This window comes from Chaetura pelagica, unplaced genomic scaffold (assembly GCF_000747805.2).
Source record: "Chaetura pelagica isolate M959 unplaced genomic scaffold, ChaPel_1.0 scaffold221, whole genome shotgun sequence".
In the NCBI taxonomy this organism is placed as follows: Eukaryota; Metazoa; Chordata; class Aves; order Apodiformes; family Apodidae; genus Chaetura; species Chaetura pelagica.
The window spans coordinates 10,598,497-10,615,652 of NW_009952533.1; the positions used below are offsets into that span (position 1 = coordinate 10,598,497).

The 17,156-nt window shown below is 37.3% G+C and overlaps 1 protein-coding gene across 1 annotated transcript in view; it reads right to left on the reverse strand.

The window, feature by feature from the left end:
• Positions 1 to 17,156, reverse strand: part of LRBA (LPS-responsive vesicle trafficking, beach and anchor containing) — a 408,793-nt gene that overhangs the window by 36,376 nt on the left and 355,261 nt on the right. Inside the window, exons 49-50 of the mRNA XM_010009006.1 lie at positions 4,557 to 4,646; positions 1,041 to 1,233 (exon numbers count right to left, since the gene is read on the reverse strand). Coding sequence (XP_010007308.1) covers positions 1,041 to 1,233; positions 4,557 to 4,646 — 283 coding nt within the window. The remainder of the gene's footprint in view (positions 1 to 1,040; positions 1,234 to 4,556; positions 4,647 to 17,156) is intronic.

Genomic DNA, 17,156 nt, shown 5'->3' on the forward strand with positions numbered 1-17,156 from the left:
CAGGAATGAGATTTTTAATTACACTTCATCACAACTGGTCACGTGGCAACTTAACTTCTTACCATGATACCTCATTAGTAAAGACAATGCTAAGCTCACAGCAGGAGACAGGAATAGTGATGATTAGCTGCCCCCTAATCCTAGCAGATCCCATTAGAGTATAAAATTTGAAGGCAAAAACAGTGAAGGCTAGCCTTACCAGTTCATACCCAGATATCTTAAGCATAGTACTCCATTAGCAGCCTGCAGCTCATCAGTGTGTTCTCAAAGAGGGGAGGTGAGATGGTTTTTTCTTGGGTTTTAGTTTTGTTTGGTTGGCTTGAACTGTATGTTTTCTTGAGCTCTTTGTAAGGGCAAGGCAAGTGTTAAATGCCTCTACATGAAAAAAATAGGGATCCAAAAGCACAGCTTACTGTTTACCCTTTCAGAGGTGAGGGAAAAAACCAAAATCTTAAGGTTTTGTTCAACTCAGGACAATTGATTACTACACTCAACAATTGGTTGCTTGTTCACAGATCCTAATAGCTTTGGAATGTTTACGGTGTAGAAGATACAGATTTCCCATATATTTTATCTTGTAATTCACACTGAATGGCTTTAACATCAGGACATGGTGTTCATAGTCAAGTAGAAAAAGATAGCAAAAATATTTCAGGCAAGTTCTACATGCTTTAAAGCTTGTCTTTTACATGATATGGCTCAGGCTTCCATCTAACTGGAAAACAAATTCAAGAGGAAGAACATGACTTTATCACGATCAAATAGTGACACACTGTTTTTGCCTTCTTCCAGACTGTCTGATGCCCTGGAAAACAATATGTGCCTTGGGTTTTTTTGTGTGCTAAAACATCTCACTACACAATAGTTCAGATTATTTTTTAAGGATCAACTAAGTCCATGTGTGAAGAGCATGCTGTGTCAGTGACCTGGATTTGCTCTTCACACTTTAAAACAGCTCTGCAGCAAATTTTGAAACAGAAAACAGAAGAAAATTGCTTGATGGCAGTGGTTTCTTAAGCTACTTATTTTAATTTACTTACCAGGAAGATTATGCCACTTGTTTACAGCAAATAGCCTATTTGCAGTAACTGTGATCACAGCAGGATTGGTCAGACCAGGCTGGGTGTTGGCTGCTACATGAGTGACAGGGGAGTTGGATGGGAACTTAAGAACCATGATAACGTCCTGTTGAGCTTGGTCTGTGAACATCAACGGACTCTGCAGGAGGAGATACTGTTGAGTACACACAAGAACCCAAATACACAGGGAAAGAAAACATGGGGAGGAGAAAAGAAGACAGGACAAGAGAAGGAAGATTGGATTAAAACATGCAAGATCCAACAGCAGCTGCAGTGAAAAGCAAATGCAGTAACAGTAGACAAGCTTGAGGCAACAACCATTTTAGGTAGAAAAAACTTCACATACACTATTAAGGGCCTTGTTGAACATAGGGGTGTCTATATAAAAACTCTGTAACAGATCACAGCAGATTAAACTCAAAGTTTCCAAACACCTATCTCTGCCAAAAAGAATTCCCCTTCTATCTGATGAGACAGTATGACAAGGAAAGCAATGCCAAATGAGGAGGGAAGAAAAACATTTTAAAAATGGGGGAAAAAATGAGGAAAAAAAACAAAACTGAGCAAAAGAAATTCCTGCTCCCAGAGATTGTCTCAAGTTGCATTAAATTGGCAGACTCCAATTCTTTACAAGCCAGATGAGAACATGAAAGCACATTAAAATAAACAGATACACACATACACTAGATATATGTTCTGTATATATTTCTGGTGTACAAAAATAAGATTTATGAATGCATAGTAGAAGACTTCACTGCAAATGTGTTTCAAAGGACAAACATAATTAAATGCAGTTGTAAAGAATATAAAGTGGACGTGATTACAGACACTATCCTGCATTGTTTCTAGAAATACTGGAGAGAGAATTCCTCCAGACTCTTGTTTCCAACATAATATTTTTAGCTCTTCGATTTTTAATCTAATAAGATTAAAAGTTTAATAACTTCTAAACAAAGTTCTCTAAAAAATACTGCAAATATTGAAACAAAATACCAAAGACCTTAGATCTGGATATAGAACACAAGAAGCAAAAAGCAGCCTAATGGGTTTGTGATTGTGTGGTGTACCCAAAAAGAACTCCATTGAGATATAGAAATACACCAGTTCTAGCTACCAGTAGCCATATTGCTCTAGTATTTGCAGTTTTCTAATAACTGAATTAGAACACTAACAAAGTGTTCTTGGCTATTTGCCACCTGCAATATTTCATTACATATATGTGTATGTAAGTGCATACATTTAATGTATATTTATACAGAACTAATTAAAAAATTAAATACATTTGCATTTTTATTATCACTCCTTTTAAAAAAGTTATTAAGAGTACTTAGAAAAACATATTGCTCTATGAATTCCTATTTACAGTCTTTGCATAAAGGTGTAAATAAAAGCAACTAATAAGCTACCCAGACACCCTTCTGAGCAAGTGGCTAAAAGCCAATCAATATTATGAGTTAATCCTCCCTGGATGCTCATTCAATTAAAGGTGTCAGTAATGCCTCATCTGATGTGGCCTCAATTAAATCCAGCTATCTGATGGTTGAAAACACAAGGGGATACAGCAACAGCAGCAAAACCAGACAAATAGGCAGCCTTCATGTGACTGCTAATTACTACACCTGGTGTATATTACGGCTTGTGCACTTAACACAGCACGTGGTAGCTTTCAATTCAGCTCTATTCATGCATACATGTGCACACACCCATGAAAACAGAAAACTCAGTAAATAATATAACCGGAAATAATTCAAAGTTGTGACAGGAAAAACATCCTTACTGTATTTAAGTTCCAGGAATGCTACTTTTAAAACCACTTAATATAGCGCTATTACAAAGCCATGTACTAATAACCACAAAACTGGTCAAAGCAAGTGGAGAACTAAGGGGTTTTTACCACATGTACTCCAGCCGAAAAAAACACAGGAGTTACAAACAGTTAATTCCTAGAATTTAACTTCTTCCATTACATACTAAATCTTTACTAATTCAGCATAATGAAAAACATTATTATAAAACCACACAACCTGCTTCCTGGCATCAAATTTATTTATATAACAATGGGTCTGGCAAACGTGTCAACAATCAACTTCTCAAGTTCCTCCCCTTCCTGAAACAAATCCCTCTAAATTAGGGCAAGTGTCTAGTGCATGGCACCGTGACAGACAGACACACACATGGCATGTAGCTGTATGATGAGGGCACTTGGGCTCCCCAACACCCCTGTGAACGGGGCTCTGCTGAAAGAGGGTGCCCTTGGGTTGCGCACCCAGGTCACTGCAGTGCTCTGCAGTCCCAGGTCACTACGTGGGAGGTGCAATAGGCCAGCAGGTCACAAATCAGCACAGCCAGCTCTGTCCAGCCAGTACATGGGATCCCAGGGCAGGGGCATGTCTACAGCACAGCTGTCCAAGTGTGGCAGGTACTGGCTGCAGAAATGGTGGGGGAGTGGGGGGATAGTCAGCTGAGCAAGTCTCATGTTCAACACATGACATATTTGAGAAAGGTTAGTAGCTCTATTTGACAAGAAAGTTTACATTTCTTAGACTCCTGCCTCACCAGGTTTGTAAGCTACTTTGGAACCATTTCAGATTTTTTGTGTAATTTTTCTAAAACCTTTTGCACTTCAGATATGCTTTTAACCTAATCACCTTAAGTCTGTTTGAGGACATACATCTTAGAGATCACACAAGAAGAAAATGTCTTTTTTATAGCTATATTTCAAAATAAAATGTCCATCTTAACAACAAGGGAATGTAATATTTTGAAAAACTTGTGAATTAGCAGACCGTTTGCTCCACTTGTCTGAGTATCACTTAACATACTTAGTTCCTGGAGCTATGACAACACAAATGATATTTTAGACCCAAGGACTGCACACAACATGATATGGAAAGTAATCAGTAATAAAATAATACTTTGCATAATAAAATTATATTAGACACAGTAGAGGTAAAAGGGAAAGCATGTTAATGCTCACTGCCTGGATTTTATCACCCTGGCTTTACTGCAAAACACATTTAGTCACATTCTTTGCTATGTAAGTTTCAGCTCATGAATTCCTAGTAATCCTGGTTTTAGGGGAAAACCTATGCCTGGGGGAAAAGACAAGGAAGTTCCACCTCCTAAATCCATGCTTCTTGGGGAATCTGCCAAAGATTAACTAAATTGTCTCCACGATGACTGGCTCTCACCTGTACAGGTATGGTATTAACAAAATCAACTGATGAAGTGTTTTTAGATTACACTGACAAAAAAGGTCTGTACTAGAAATCAATACAATCCTTTCAGCAATAAATAAAATAATAGTTAAGCAATGCATACACTCCCAGTCCTCCAAAATCATGCCCCATCTGCTGTTTTTAATAACACAGTTCCATGACCACATAAAAGGAAAGCGGAGTGGCCAGTTCTGTAACTTTAAGATAGCAAAGGAAGTGAACAAAAAGGCAGGTCACAAAGAGTTAACATGGTACTTACCACCTGCATGGCAGAACTTCTTGGAGGATGTGGTTCTATGAGCAGTTGGGAAGGGGTCTGTCCAAAACTTCGTATTTGAGCTTCAACAGCCTGGAAAAGGCACAGGCAGGTTTGCATGTTAAGAGGTGCTAATTACAGGCAATAGAACCATAACTGTCACCTGAAAATGTCATTCCACACTTCTGGCTTGTTTCATGTTGAAAATCAACCCCGTGTGTTCACTGTGGGCTAAGTGCTTGGCACTGGTACTAAGAATGAGGTAATCATTTTAGTACTGTGGATGCTATTTCCATGAGAAACTCTGCAAAACCTCATCCTGCTCAATGATATTAAACAGAAACAAGCTATTATAATCAGAAACCCTCTTTATTGGCTCCATTTTTCCTTTCTAGCACTGACTTATCCTGTTTGTATCATAACTCAGAAACAAAAGTTAATTTTTAAAAAGTTTCTATGGGTATTAAGTGATCTACTTTCTATTTAAACTCCATTGCTTAGTTTCACAGTAATAACTCCAATGAAAAGCGACCCTGAGCTTTTTTCATTTTATTCAAAAGGAACAAACGTTAGGATGCATCAAACTGCCAACAGCAGGACTAATACTAAATGCAGAGAAAAGAGAACACAGGGATACAATGCAGCCATTTTTTTAAAAAAAAGTTTCTCTGTATCTCAAGCAACATGCTTGGCCACTTTCTTTATAGGGCATACATGAAAATTACCACTGCACACTTAGTGATTTCTTAAAAATAATTATTTTTAAATGTGTGAACTTATTATACCTCTTGCCTTGGCATGTCAAACTAGTTTTCCATGTTGCCACTTGTAGGTCCACTGGCTTAAAGATAAAACCAAGCAGCCAAAATTCAACACGTATTTCTTGTCAGCCAGGCCCCTGAACTACACACAGAAACAGGCTAATACCACAGAAAATCTTAAATCATTCAGCTTAGATTAAATCTCTTTCATTTTGAGCTAAACTAAGTAAATAACCTGCATTCGCTGTGGGCTAACAGATTGCACATGGGCTCTTATTTTAGTTTATCTTTTGCATGGTGCATTAAGCCCTACATTCTCATGTCTAGTGATGCTGAGTACCTAAGGTGAGACACTAACTAGCAAGTCTTACTTTCAAGAGAAGTCCTGAAAATCAGGCCCTTCAAAAAAGTGTTTTAAATGGGACGCTTGAACGCTAAAACACAAAGCCACTAGCCACTTTTTAGGTCTTAGTACACCATGTTTTTCTCTCAGAGATTCATCTTTTTCGTGGTTCAACACACCTTGAGGTTCCTTACATTTATATTGCCTGTTCTGTTTTAGCCACCCATTAAAATTTTTGAGACAATGGAATAACACTAATGTTGATCATATTCTTACAAACAACTATTTTTAGATTATTACTAGGACAGATAATATTGCCCTGTTACAGAAATAACAAAACCAAAAGCAGAGTGCACCTGAGGCCTTAAGATCATAAAAAAATAATCATCCTCTGATAGGAGATATGCCATCCAAAACACTTGACCTTGGTACATTTGGCAGGGCTTTTGCAACAACTGAACTCACCAGAGCAAGAGTTGCAATTACTCTCTAACATTCTTACCCACTCAGGGAAGTACCTTTAAAAGATTGCTGAAATTTGACACACAAACACTGGGATTCACCAAGCACTTTTTTTAAGAACAGCAGTATCATGAAACACTAAAGCTCAGTAAGACCGTCAAAGTCTCACTCTGAGTGATGAGGCATGCTACATTAAAATTCAAATCTGGGTTTTTGTGACTCAAGATATCAAGGGAATCACCAGGGCACAGAATCTGAGGTCCCTTAAGACACGAGGCATTAAGAAAGCAACAACAGACTGGTCAGCAGTTCTACCCTCTCCATAAAGAGCTGTGAGTTTCAAAACATGCAGATTAAAAAGGATTGCCTACATTTACTTGCAGATTGAGTGGAATATTTTTACTAGCAAATGGGAATTCTGCATTGCATTGACGGTAGAAGTACACAGGAGAAGCAGAATGCAGACAGTTATGCATATTAGATATTCTGTGCCTGTTAAAATATTTAGGATTTGCTATTTATTTCCTCTAAAATATATATCCAATAAACTATTGAAAATTAATAAAATATTCTTGAAATACAACTCCGATGCAGTTCTTTTTGAGCTGAAAATAGAATAGATAAAATGAGGAAACAAAAAGCTTCAGATTGGGTAACTTCCATGTACACTGATTTATTATCAATATAGAAACTTCTATTCCCAAATAACTCACATTCAGCATTTAAAGGCAGCCAGAGTTTTGGGTTTTTTTTCATGAAATCTGTTATGTCCTTTAACTCCCAATGCCACCTCTACAAACTATACCTTCTTACATAGTGCCAGTACTAAGAAGGGGAAAATTAAACACAAGATACCACATGTTTATGCAGAGTGTTTCAAATACTTCAAATACATTCATCATAACAACAGAACAAAGTGATGTAGGATGAAAAATCAGATGTTATCATTGCTTTAAGCAATGAAAGATCAGCAGTCAGAATGTTATTTCCACAGTCCAGATCTCAGAGGAACTCACCACCTTCCAGCAACATAAAAAAACTGTAAGAAACATTATGATTCCACTGCTTACTCACATATGATGCTTATCATTATCACATTGCTAGACCACACAACAGCAGCAGCAGAGCAGCTATTTGTCTCCCACCACCCCTCAATGCAAAAGATAATCCCTCTGAGACACTTTAAAAAGTATAAAATACTCTATTCAACAAGCAAGTAGATAGTCTCTGCCTGTTTTCACATCAGATTCTGTCAGAACTGGTGAAACTGCTGACCAGTGGGACAGGGACTTTGCCAAAGCCTGCTTTAGAGGACTACAAATTCTCAGGTTTTTTTGACAGTTTCTACATCCATGTTTATGATCTAGTTTGAGTTTGGGATTTACAGTTTTGGCACAAGTAAGTCTTAGTCTCTTTAAGTTCCATCTGGTCCTTCCAAAAATTTGAGAGCCTACAATTCCAGGATAGCTCCTTGACACAGTCATTCCCTTTTAGTTGAGAGAACTGGGAAAATTATACATTCATGTTTTACCACAGGTAACAAAGTTGCATCTCTATGTCCTCTTTATTGATGTCTTCAGAGATCCAAAAGAAATGTGAAAAACTGTTAAGGCAACAACACTTGGACAGTTATGTCTAGAAATAATGGCTAGACTTCAGCATAAAAAAACATTTGCATTCCTTTTAATTACCTAGAAAAAAAAAGTAACTATTTATTTGGCTTCAACTATGACTTGGAGAGTATACTAGCAAACTCAAATTATTCCCTCCTTTTCCCAGACTGTATTCAAAGTCAATCCAGATGTCCATTCCATGTTCTGATGATATCTCTGTTGGAAGCATCACATACAGAAGGATGCAAGATGATCTCCCTCTGTCAGCAGAAGCATTTGATGGTGGAGCTAGAGACAGTACCCATTCTCTCAATTTACGTAACAACAGAAGGATAAATACAGGACATTTTAGCCACCAGATGTCACTCAGACTTGTTCAACCTGTCAAAGATGATCAGCTAGGAGCAGGGAACCTTCTCCTCAGAGAGATAATTAATATCTCCTTTAAAGAAAACAACCTACTGCTTACCTGAGAACATACAATAAAATGACCATCAGCCAAAAAGTCATTAACTCACTTTCCTACCAATTGCAGCCCAGCTTCTAACTTAATTTTCTTGTAAAATGTATTCCTGGCATTAGTTGGCACTACTAAGAGATGGCCAGCTTCTTCTAGTGGCAGCGGAAGTGCATGTTCTCACATTGTTGAATCCCTCTGGAGGATACAACTCTTTAAGGTTACTGCAGGTAGAAATATTTGGACAGCTTATGACAACTAGTTTAACATCTCTTAAAGGCACTATATAACTGGAAAGGAATAAGGTTTGTTTGAAAGTTATCTTTAGTTCCACAAACTCTTATCTCTGAAAGCACGCTGCATACCGCAAAGTAAAAGATAGCATCATTCAACATTTTGTTTCACTGCTTCTCAAATATCTCAGTAAAATAGCCTTCTTCCTGTTAATCCTCTACAAAAACAAAACTTTGGTAAGGCCAGAATTGTTCCAGATGCTACAACAAGAAGTAATAAAATGAAACAAGGAAACTAACCCTTTACAATAATTCACACAGTATGCATCTCAAACCACATACTTATATGATAAATATGGCATTTCAAATGTTAATTAATTTATAAGTATGAAAATTATAAGCAAATTTTATGAGTTAACATTTATCTGATTACCAGAGTAACCTGTTCTTAAAAAGTCTCCTGGATCATCTTTTTTTTTTTTTTTTTTTTTTTATGAAAATTATAAGCAAATTTTATGAGTTAACATTTATCTGATTACCAGAGTAACCTGTTCTTAAAAAGTCTCCTGGATCATCTTTTTTTTTTTTTTTTTAAATTGGGGATGGGAAGGGGAGAAGGAGAACAGGGAAACAAATTAAAAGAGGAAGAGTGAAAAAATTGAAACTTTGGCTTAGCTATAATGTAGCTTTTGGCCACTCTTAGCACAGACATTTTCAGTCTCTGAATTTACTCTCTAATCTAACAGTGAAGAAAGTTAATTCAAGAGTATGCAGTACCCACTAAATACAGCTGTAAATTTTTTGGGGAAGGAGGGTGGCGGGGAGGTTGAACATATGGATGCAGTTAAGGTAAAAACAGATGTTTGTTACTTTTCTTTGCAGCAACACTCAGAAACTAAGTCAAAATTGCTTTTTTTCCATGTTTATGTCTGAAAGAACTATAAAATTAAATATGAGGGGGAGTGGGTGGAGAGGGAAGTGCAGTGAGTGTCACAGAGAAAGAATGAAATGGTCTCCAATTTTGAACTCAAATTGTGAAATGAAGGCCCATACAGTTAAAAGGCAAGACATTCACCAATTAACCCTAGATTTAAAGACCCTTAAAGAGACCAGCTCAGAATTGCTTTCATCATGCCTGCTCAGACACAAACCAAGTGTCTGAAGAGCCTAACAACACAGCATACCCATGTTAAAATGCACACCTCAGTCTGAATGCATGACAAGCTATGACCTTTCTGTTCACTACAAAGAAGCTACTTTCAGTCAATGTTGCTTTCCAGATCTACACCAAATTATTTCCAATTACTTCTCAAATCTGTAAGATTTAATTGCCAAACATTTGAAAACCCAGGTGAAATAACATCATGCATTGTGAGACACATTCTTTCAGTATATGTGTTAGGGACAGAAAATGTTTTGGGTTCATCTTCCATCTTTCTACCCAGTATTTATGTCCAGAAAATAACAGCCCTTGCAAAAATAATTACTTTGGCTTTCTGCCTCTCCTACCTCACTTTTCAATATTCAAAAAGGTTTACACACATGTTCCTCAGTGATTTCTATTGGCTTGAGAAATATGCAATTACGATTACTTGCTTTCCCTTTCCTTCCACCCAGATGTTGCTTTACAGCACCAGAGAACACAGAATATTTTACAGGTTTCCCCTCAGACAGTGAAGCTGAATGGCTTAGCGGCCAATTGACTAGCTCCCTTCCCCATGGGACAGTGATTAAAATCAAGCTCTGATAACAAGTGTTCAGAAAACCTCTTCTGACCAGATAGTCACTTGCAGTCTTATGGTAAGATTCTTAGTTAAATTCCTCACAGACTACAAAGACACAGATAAAACGAGTCAGAGAACAAGCATGATTCATAACAATTAGATAAAATGGCTGAAAATAGGTTAAGGATTACAGAAGAAAAGCTCTTTGTAGTACCATCTCCCCTTGCTTCATAACAATCCCCAATAGATCAAGGTTGTGAAAATGGGCAAAATGCTTTTCTGACAGAGGCAATGCTTATGTTTGCTGACTGTACACCTGCCCTGGGGATATTGCACTACACTTGACCCAGGAAAAAAAATACAGCACTCAAATGTAGTATCATAAATTCACACACTCCCATCCATTGTTTTAAAAATGAAATGAGCAGCCTAATTTCTTCACACCAAACCAGAAAAATCTTTTTTCTTGCTTGGACTTCGCAAATCAACCGTTTTGCATTGAATCACTTCATTTTTTTTATCATCGCACTATTCACTTAATGTACTAGTTCAAAGAAAATTGCTCACACTAGCTTTGAAATCTAAAACACGGGACGGGTGGGAAACGAGCAAGGAGAAGAAAAGCTAAAGAAAAGATACTACAAGATCAAGAGTTACAAAATGTTTTTTAGATATCATTAAACAAGCTTGCAAAATGTTTCTGATACACTTTCTGTTAAGCGAGTGTAAAATACGCCTGTTGCAGCCCACTAATGCAGTTACTACTTCAACTCAGGTAACAGGTTTATGGCTTCAAAGCTGAAGCGTGGGCAGAAATACTGTCAACAACCTGCAGAGGGGGACAGTATTAGAGTACACTAGCCAGTTGGAATAAAGCAAAAAAGTGCACAACCTTTTGGCTGCTCTGGTGCACTTGGGATACATGTAACAAAACAAAGTATGCCTCATTACACAAGAAAACAACATAAAAACATAAGAGATGAAAGCAATCAAACATAAATGAAGCCCGGGGAGTTTTTTTGCCTTCCTTGTAGCTTCCTTGCAAGAAACACGTATGTTGTATTTTCTTATTCCACCCCCCCACCCTCCCTCTATTTTCAGTTCCATCTGTCTGCTCAGAATACCAGTTGTCTGTTTTGAAGCCGGATACTAGTCTAACCACTTGTTCTTTATTAAATCCAAACTACTATAGACACCTGAAGGGGAAAGCAGTTATTCTACACAGCTCTTTTTTTTTTTTTTTCTCAAAGTTATTTGTGACTCAATACATGAATAATACTTCCTTCTGTTTGCATCACAGAAAAGTGGAAAAGGGAGCACAGCATAGGATATCTTCCACCAAACTTCAAAAACAAAAACACTAACCCAGCTCTTAAATGACATGAAGAAATTTTCTGTGAACACAGAAAAATGAAGTTTGTCCAGACAAATCAGTCCTACAATGATATCCATCATTAAACTAAAACAGGAAGTAAACACAGGTTGTGAGAATACAAAAAGATCCCCCTCAGGGCCATGCAAGTTGCTCCAATCTGAATATATACATTCCAGGAATATTAAGGAGAGACATAGCAATGCCTGGCTGCAATCTCCAGTTCATGCAGCTGTCCGTCTACTGCAGCGTAATCCCAGCTGCCAATCTGAAAGAAACCAGCTAGTCAGAGCAGACACAACCAACAGAAACAAATGTCACTCAATAATGTTCAGAGGCACTGGGTTCATGGATAATTTCAAACAGTATCTCTGTCTGGAGCACTGATGTGCTCATTCAAAACACCTAAATCTCTGGCTACTGGAAAGAAGCAGACAAAAAAACTAGAACTAGAAAAAGAGGCCTGGTAGTACTTCAAAGAGACTGCCAAAATAAAAAGGGAAAAGAGTCTAAAAAGAAAGTTAAGATTAATTTAAGGACCTGCAAATAAAACTGGATTCAGTACAAGCAAAATCCTAAGCAGCGCTGCAGCTAGATTTCTTAAACGTAACAGTCTGTTTTATTTGAGCACCACAACCAAAATTGCCTCATGTCTCTCTTCGCTGTGGCAGCTGAAAATTTCAAGACAGCAACTCATTGCTTTCAGTTAAAACCAATAATTATCACATGGAAAGTGGTGGTATTGCCATGTGAAATACCTTGAAACTTCAATTTCTGGCATTACTCACGCACTCCTCTAAATAACTAAGTATAATCATTAAAACTTGTTACCTTCACACAGTCTACATGCTACTTAGCTGACTCAGAATTCTGTTATGTAAATTTTTTCCCTCTAAGAAAAAGCATTTTGTTCCAATCTCTTAGCATTCAACAGAAATTCTTCAACTATGATATCATTTCTGTTTGTTAAATGGAAAAAAAAAAAAAAGCTTCAGTAAAATAAAACGTTGCAATTTGAAGATTAGTACATTGATGTTAAGAATCCAGTATTCAACATTTTTAAACCTTTCACCTTTCAGAATCAACTGTGAAAAAGAAACAACCATATTTGCTAAGCTAAAAAATACATTCATTTAAACTAAGTCACAACTACTACTTGCAAGATCAAAGTTGCTGTTTTCCAAGTATGGGCACAGGATTATTACAGATTCTTCTACTGCAACGAACAAAATTTTTTATCATTAATGAAATGTAACATCTAACTGAGACTTGGTTTTGGGGCACATCTTGAGGAAAAACACCTTCAGCGTGGCCATAAGCTTTCTCGCTTAAGAAGCAGCTATTGTTCAAATACATCTAATAACCAATATAATACAGTTTGGTAAGTAAATACCACACAACATTTGCAGCCACAGTGGGAATGTTGATAAACAAGACACCCTAGCCCGCAATGAGCAACTACAACGAAAACACACCGAACAAAAATGTTTCGTTTCCCAATTACTGTGAAAGTCAATATAGATACTGCTTGGACCACACAAAGAGCCCACAAATAATCAAAGTATGCTGATGACACAAAAAAAAAATAACAAAATCTTTGTAGGCTGTTCACTTCCTTGTTTGATTCAAGGCTAAATGACTTAGTGTATGATAACTGTAGCTATTATACACTAGTATATCTTACCTTTCTCACATATGGAAGAGAGAAAAAAACAAAAAAAGAAAAAGCTTTCTATTCAAACAAGTGATTATTGAAGGATTCTAAACATCACCTTTTTTCATCCCTTGTTTACCTTTTGATTACTCTTTCTTATTTAATGCTGGCCAACAAATATGTCAGCTATCTAAGACTGACTAGCCAGGCACAAATGAAAATGTACAGAGCCCAGGGGGTCTCAAGGCCGCTCTGGCTCTGATAGATCCACAAGACAGGTCAAGCAAGAAGAGGTGAGGGAACTGACTGCACTGAAAATTTTATCCTTTGAATTTCAATCAGGGGCTGAGAAAAAAAGCACTCAGAGTTGAAGACCTAATTTACATGAGTTACCTCGTTCCAAAAAGCTTTACTACTTCCAGCCAAAACAGGTTTTTTGATTCTTATGTTTATAATCCTTAAACATCAGACATCTCAGTCCTACTTCAATTAACTCTAAAATGTCACTCTTTTTCCTGCTGGATAGGGAAGCAGAAACCAGAAGCACCAGATAAAATCAGAATCTATTGGGTAACAAAGGAAAAATAAATTTAAAAAAAGAACATGCAGGTCAGATACTTTGCTGGATCAAAACCTAGCTGAATACTTTTATGTCTGTTTCTCAGCACAGTAGTAAATACGTACGTAAAGACAAAGGGCAATAAACCCCCATTCATCACATCAAACTCTGGACTGAATGGAATCAAAGAAGTGCCACACCTCCCAGATAGTATAGTCAGCTCTTGCTTATGCTCATTTTGCCTGTTAACTCCAACACCAGATAGGTCACATGTGAGCTGAGATGGGGGAACTAATACATAGATCATATGGACTGGTGGCAGGAATGCTGCTCCTTCTATTTTAATGTTCCTTTTACCAGAAGAAAATACTTCACCTTTTTGTGGTAGAGTCCTGATGCCCAGAAAGGCAGATCACAAGATCTCACACAGTGGTTGTACCTGCCCCCAGCCTCATCAGAGACCCTGCCTTTATTACACAATCCTGCCCTGCAAACCTTCACAGAGAAAGACCAGGGTGCAAGTTTGGTTGCCGTTGACTAGTCCACTTCTCCTTAGCTGTGAAATCAGTATGCTTCCTTTAAATACATTCTCCTTAGTTCTAGTTCTATAGAATGGTATTTTAATATAGATTTGCAATCAAAACTAGACCAATTCTTCACATTTATTTAGCTTTTCACACTGTTCCTGTGCTGTACAACGTCAAGTACACCATCTGCACAACACACTTCTGGCCAGAGATAATTCAAAGATTTGTTTCTACAGTACTTTGATTTTTGCCTGCATGAATCCGTTGCTTACTGAATTCAGCACATCTAAATTTACTGCTCTGCGACAGTATTTTACAGTCCCTTTATCCTACTGTTTAAAACTCATTGCAGCCACAACAAGGACTGTTGCTCAACCTGCTAAGAACAGACTGAGAGTTCTTCCAACTATTTAGTAACTATGCTATAAATACAAATTGTGTTTATATTTTGTGAAAGATTCATTGTTGTCAGAGTTCTCCAGCTGAGTTAGAGCTGAAATATGCTATTAACTCCCACCATGAACACAGCTAAAAGAGAGGCCAAAAATGCTTTCTCTGGGATAAGATATCAGATCTGCTACTGCTGTCATGAAACTGGGGTCATGTAAACTAAACATCCTTGTAACTTCTTTTGGAAAGCACAGAAGTCTCTTAAACTGTAAATATTTAAAAATAAAATTAGACTCAGAAGAAATAGGTCTAAGATGCAAAAAACTTATCCAAATATATTAATCTCAGACAACATTTAAAAGCTATTATCCATAAAATAATTTCTCCCATATGCCTTAAAACTGAAAAAAAAAGAATTATTTCCTCTCTTTAAATAATCAGAAGTGGCACGTTCAAATAACATACCAAATGCTCTGTCCAAGCTGATTCCTCACAATTTTTAAAACTCCTTGGTTCATATGGAAATAAAATACCAACAGCAGAAAGAAAGGTGCCGATAGAATGGAGAAAGCTGTGATTCCTAATGTTAAACAGACTACCTTCATGTAACAAAAACACACCTTCCCTTTAAAGGAAGAAGTATAAAACAAGTGAATCGTCTAAGGCAAAAAGCTAATCACTAAATGGAAGTATGTGGGGTATTAACTGCATGGGACTTATTCTCATCTTTTTAAAACTATTATTGCTAATTCAAAAATCATCAGTCTTCCTTAATTGCTGCCTACGAAGATTGTATCAGATAACATTTTAAAAAATCATTTCAAGAATATTGTTGGGTACTTTTTGATAAGCATGGTATTAAACATAGCATGCTTCCTGAGGATCAGGGGTTCCTATAGCAAATCATATTCTCCATGTAGGATTTTGCCTGCTTGCTATTAACTTCATCTCTTTTCTTCAGGCTTAGCCAGTGTTTATGGTAGCTACACAGGGGTATCAGTGGAAAAACTTACTTTTGATTAGGAACTCCATGTGCAGCCCAGATTCACAATCATCCTTTGTTACACTACACCAGGGACAAGGGGAATGTCTATTCTTATGACCAAGACAGTAGTGGAATACCCAGAATTCAACCTAAGATACAAATTATTTTCTATGGATTGTGCTTCACTTCTTAATAAGTTGCTTGTCTGAACGGATTAGATCTAATTCTGCTTTTTTCTTCCTTCCATTCTTGCACAGCTATTGCAAAAAGCAGAATTTGTGATAAGAAGGTGCCATGAATTCTTTCCAGAACAGCTGAATGACATTTATCTGTGCTACTGTGACTCCTTGACTCTTTCATACGGGCAACAAAAAAGTCCTTCCACAGCAGATCTTGTGATTGGGAGTTCCACAGATCAAAACGTGGTGTTCAGGAATGAAGCAACAGAAGGCAGTCACATAGCATAGCTCTGCAGGCAGATACCATATTTTAAACTGGAAAGAGATGTGGTATTTACTGTTTGTCAAATGAAGAGTAATTTCTCTCTGCAGTTGTAACCTCCTTCAGCAAGATACACAAGTACAAGGATGAGAGTCAACTACAATAATGCAAAAACAGCTCAAGGAAGAAAGAAGAGGATGAAGAAACAGTCTCTGCAGGGATGAGTAGTGCACAGATATGCCTGCAGATATACTGGATCTCTTGCATCAACTACTTCTCCTGGTTGCAGTTCCCTTCCCCCACTGGCTGTGACTCAAACCCTTCTCTCTTGATCTACTCTTCTCCCCCTGAGATTTACCTTTGAATTATGCAAGCTTTGCACTCCCCAGGGTTTATCTGCCAAAAGGTAGCATGTGGCCCATGGTTTGCATTTTAGTTTAAAATTTTCTATTATAGCAGTCAGATCCTTTCAAAATACTTTACTTCCTTTATTCCCATAGGCAGAAAGAATGGCAGGAAAAAATTGTTCACAGCAGTATGAGAGGATGTAAAAGTTCTACATTTTCAGTTGAAAAAAAAAAAAAAGGAAAGGTGGAATATGGTTTTAATCAAGTAGTTTTCCTTCCTAGACGAGTGCTTCCTTCTTGTAATATATATAAGCTGACTGCCTATAAAAATAGAGGTGCCAGTTGGAGCCATTTAGGAGACCTAAGGAAATTCTGCATTAACCTAAACTCCTCCACTCCTCAGTTCCTTCCACTATTATTCTGTGTGTGGCCTCTCCTGATGAGTTAGGTCACCACTATCCATATATATATCTGTGAAGATACTTCAGAAACACATGCATCACAGGCTTCTCATTACTGATGTGGTCCAGGCTTGGAATACACTATCTATGTGGAGAAACTGTTATGGTTTAAAATGATACCTGAAATATTCTTTCCATATGATACCTGAAAGCCTCAGTAACTTGCAACTCTCAGAGTATACAGAAGCTTTTCCTTGATTTAGGTTTGCAAATTTAAATACGTTTCGTGCTACAACTGTCAAGATTTAAAGACCCAAACCCTGAACCTTATCAA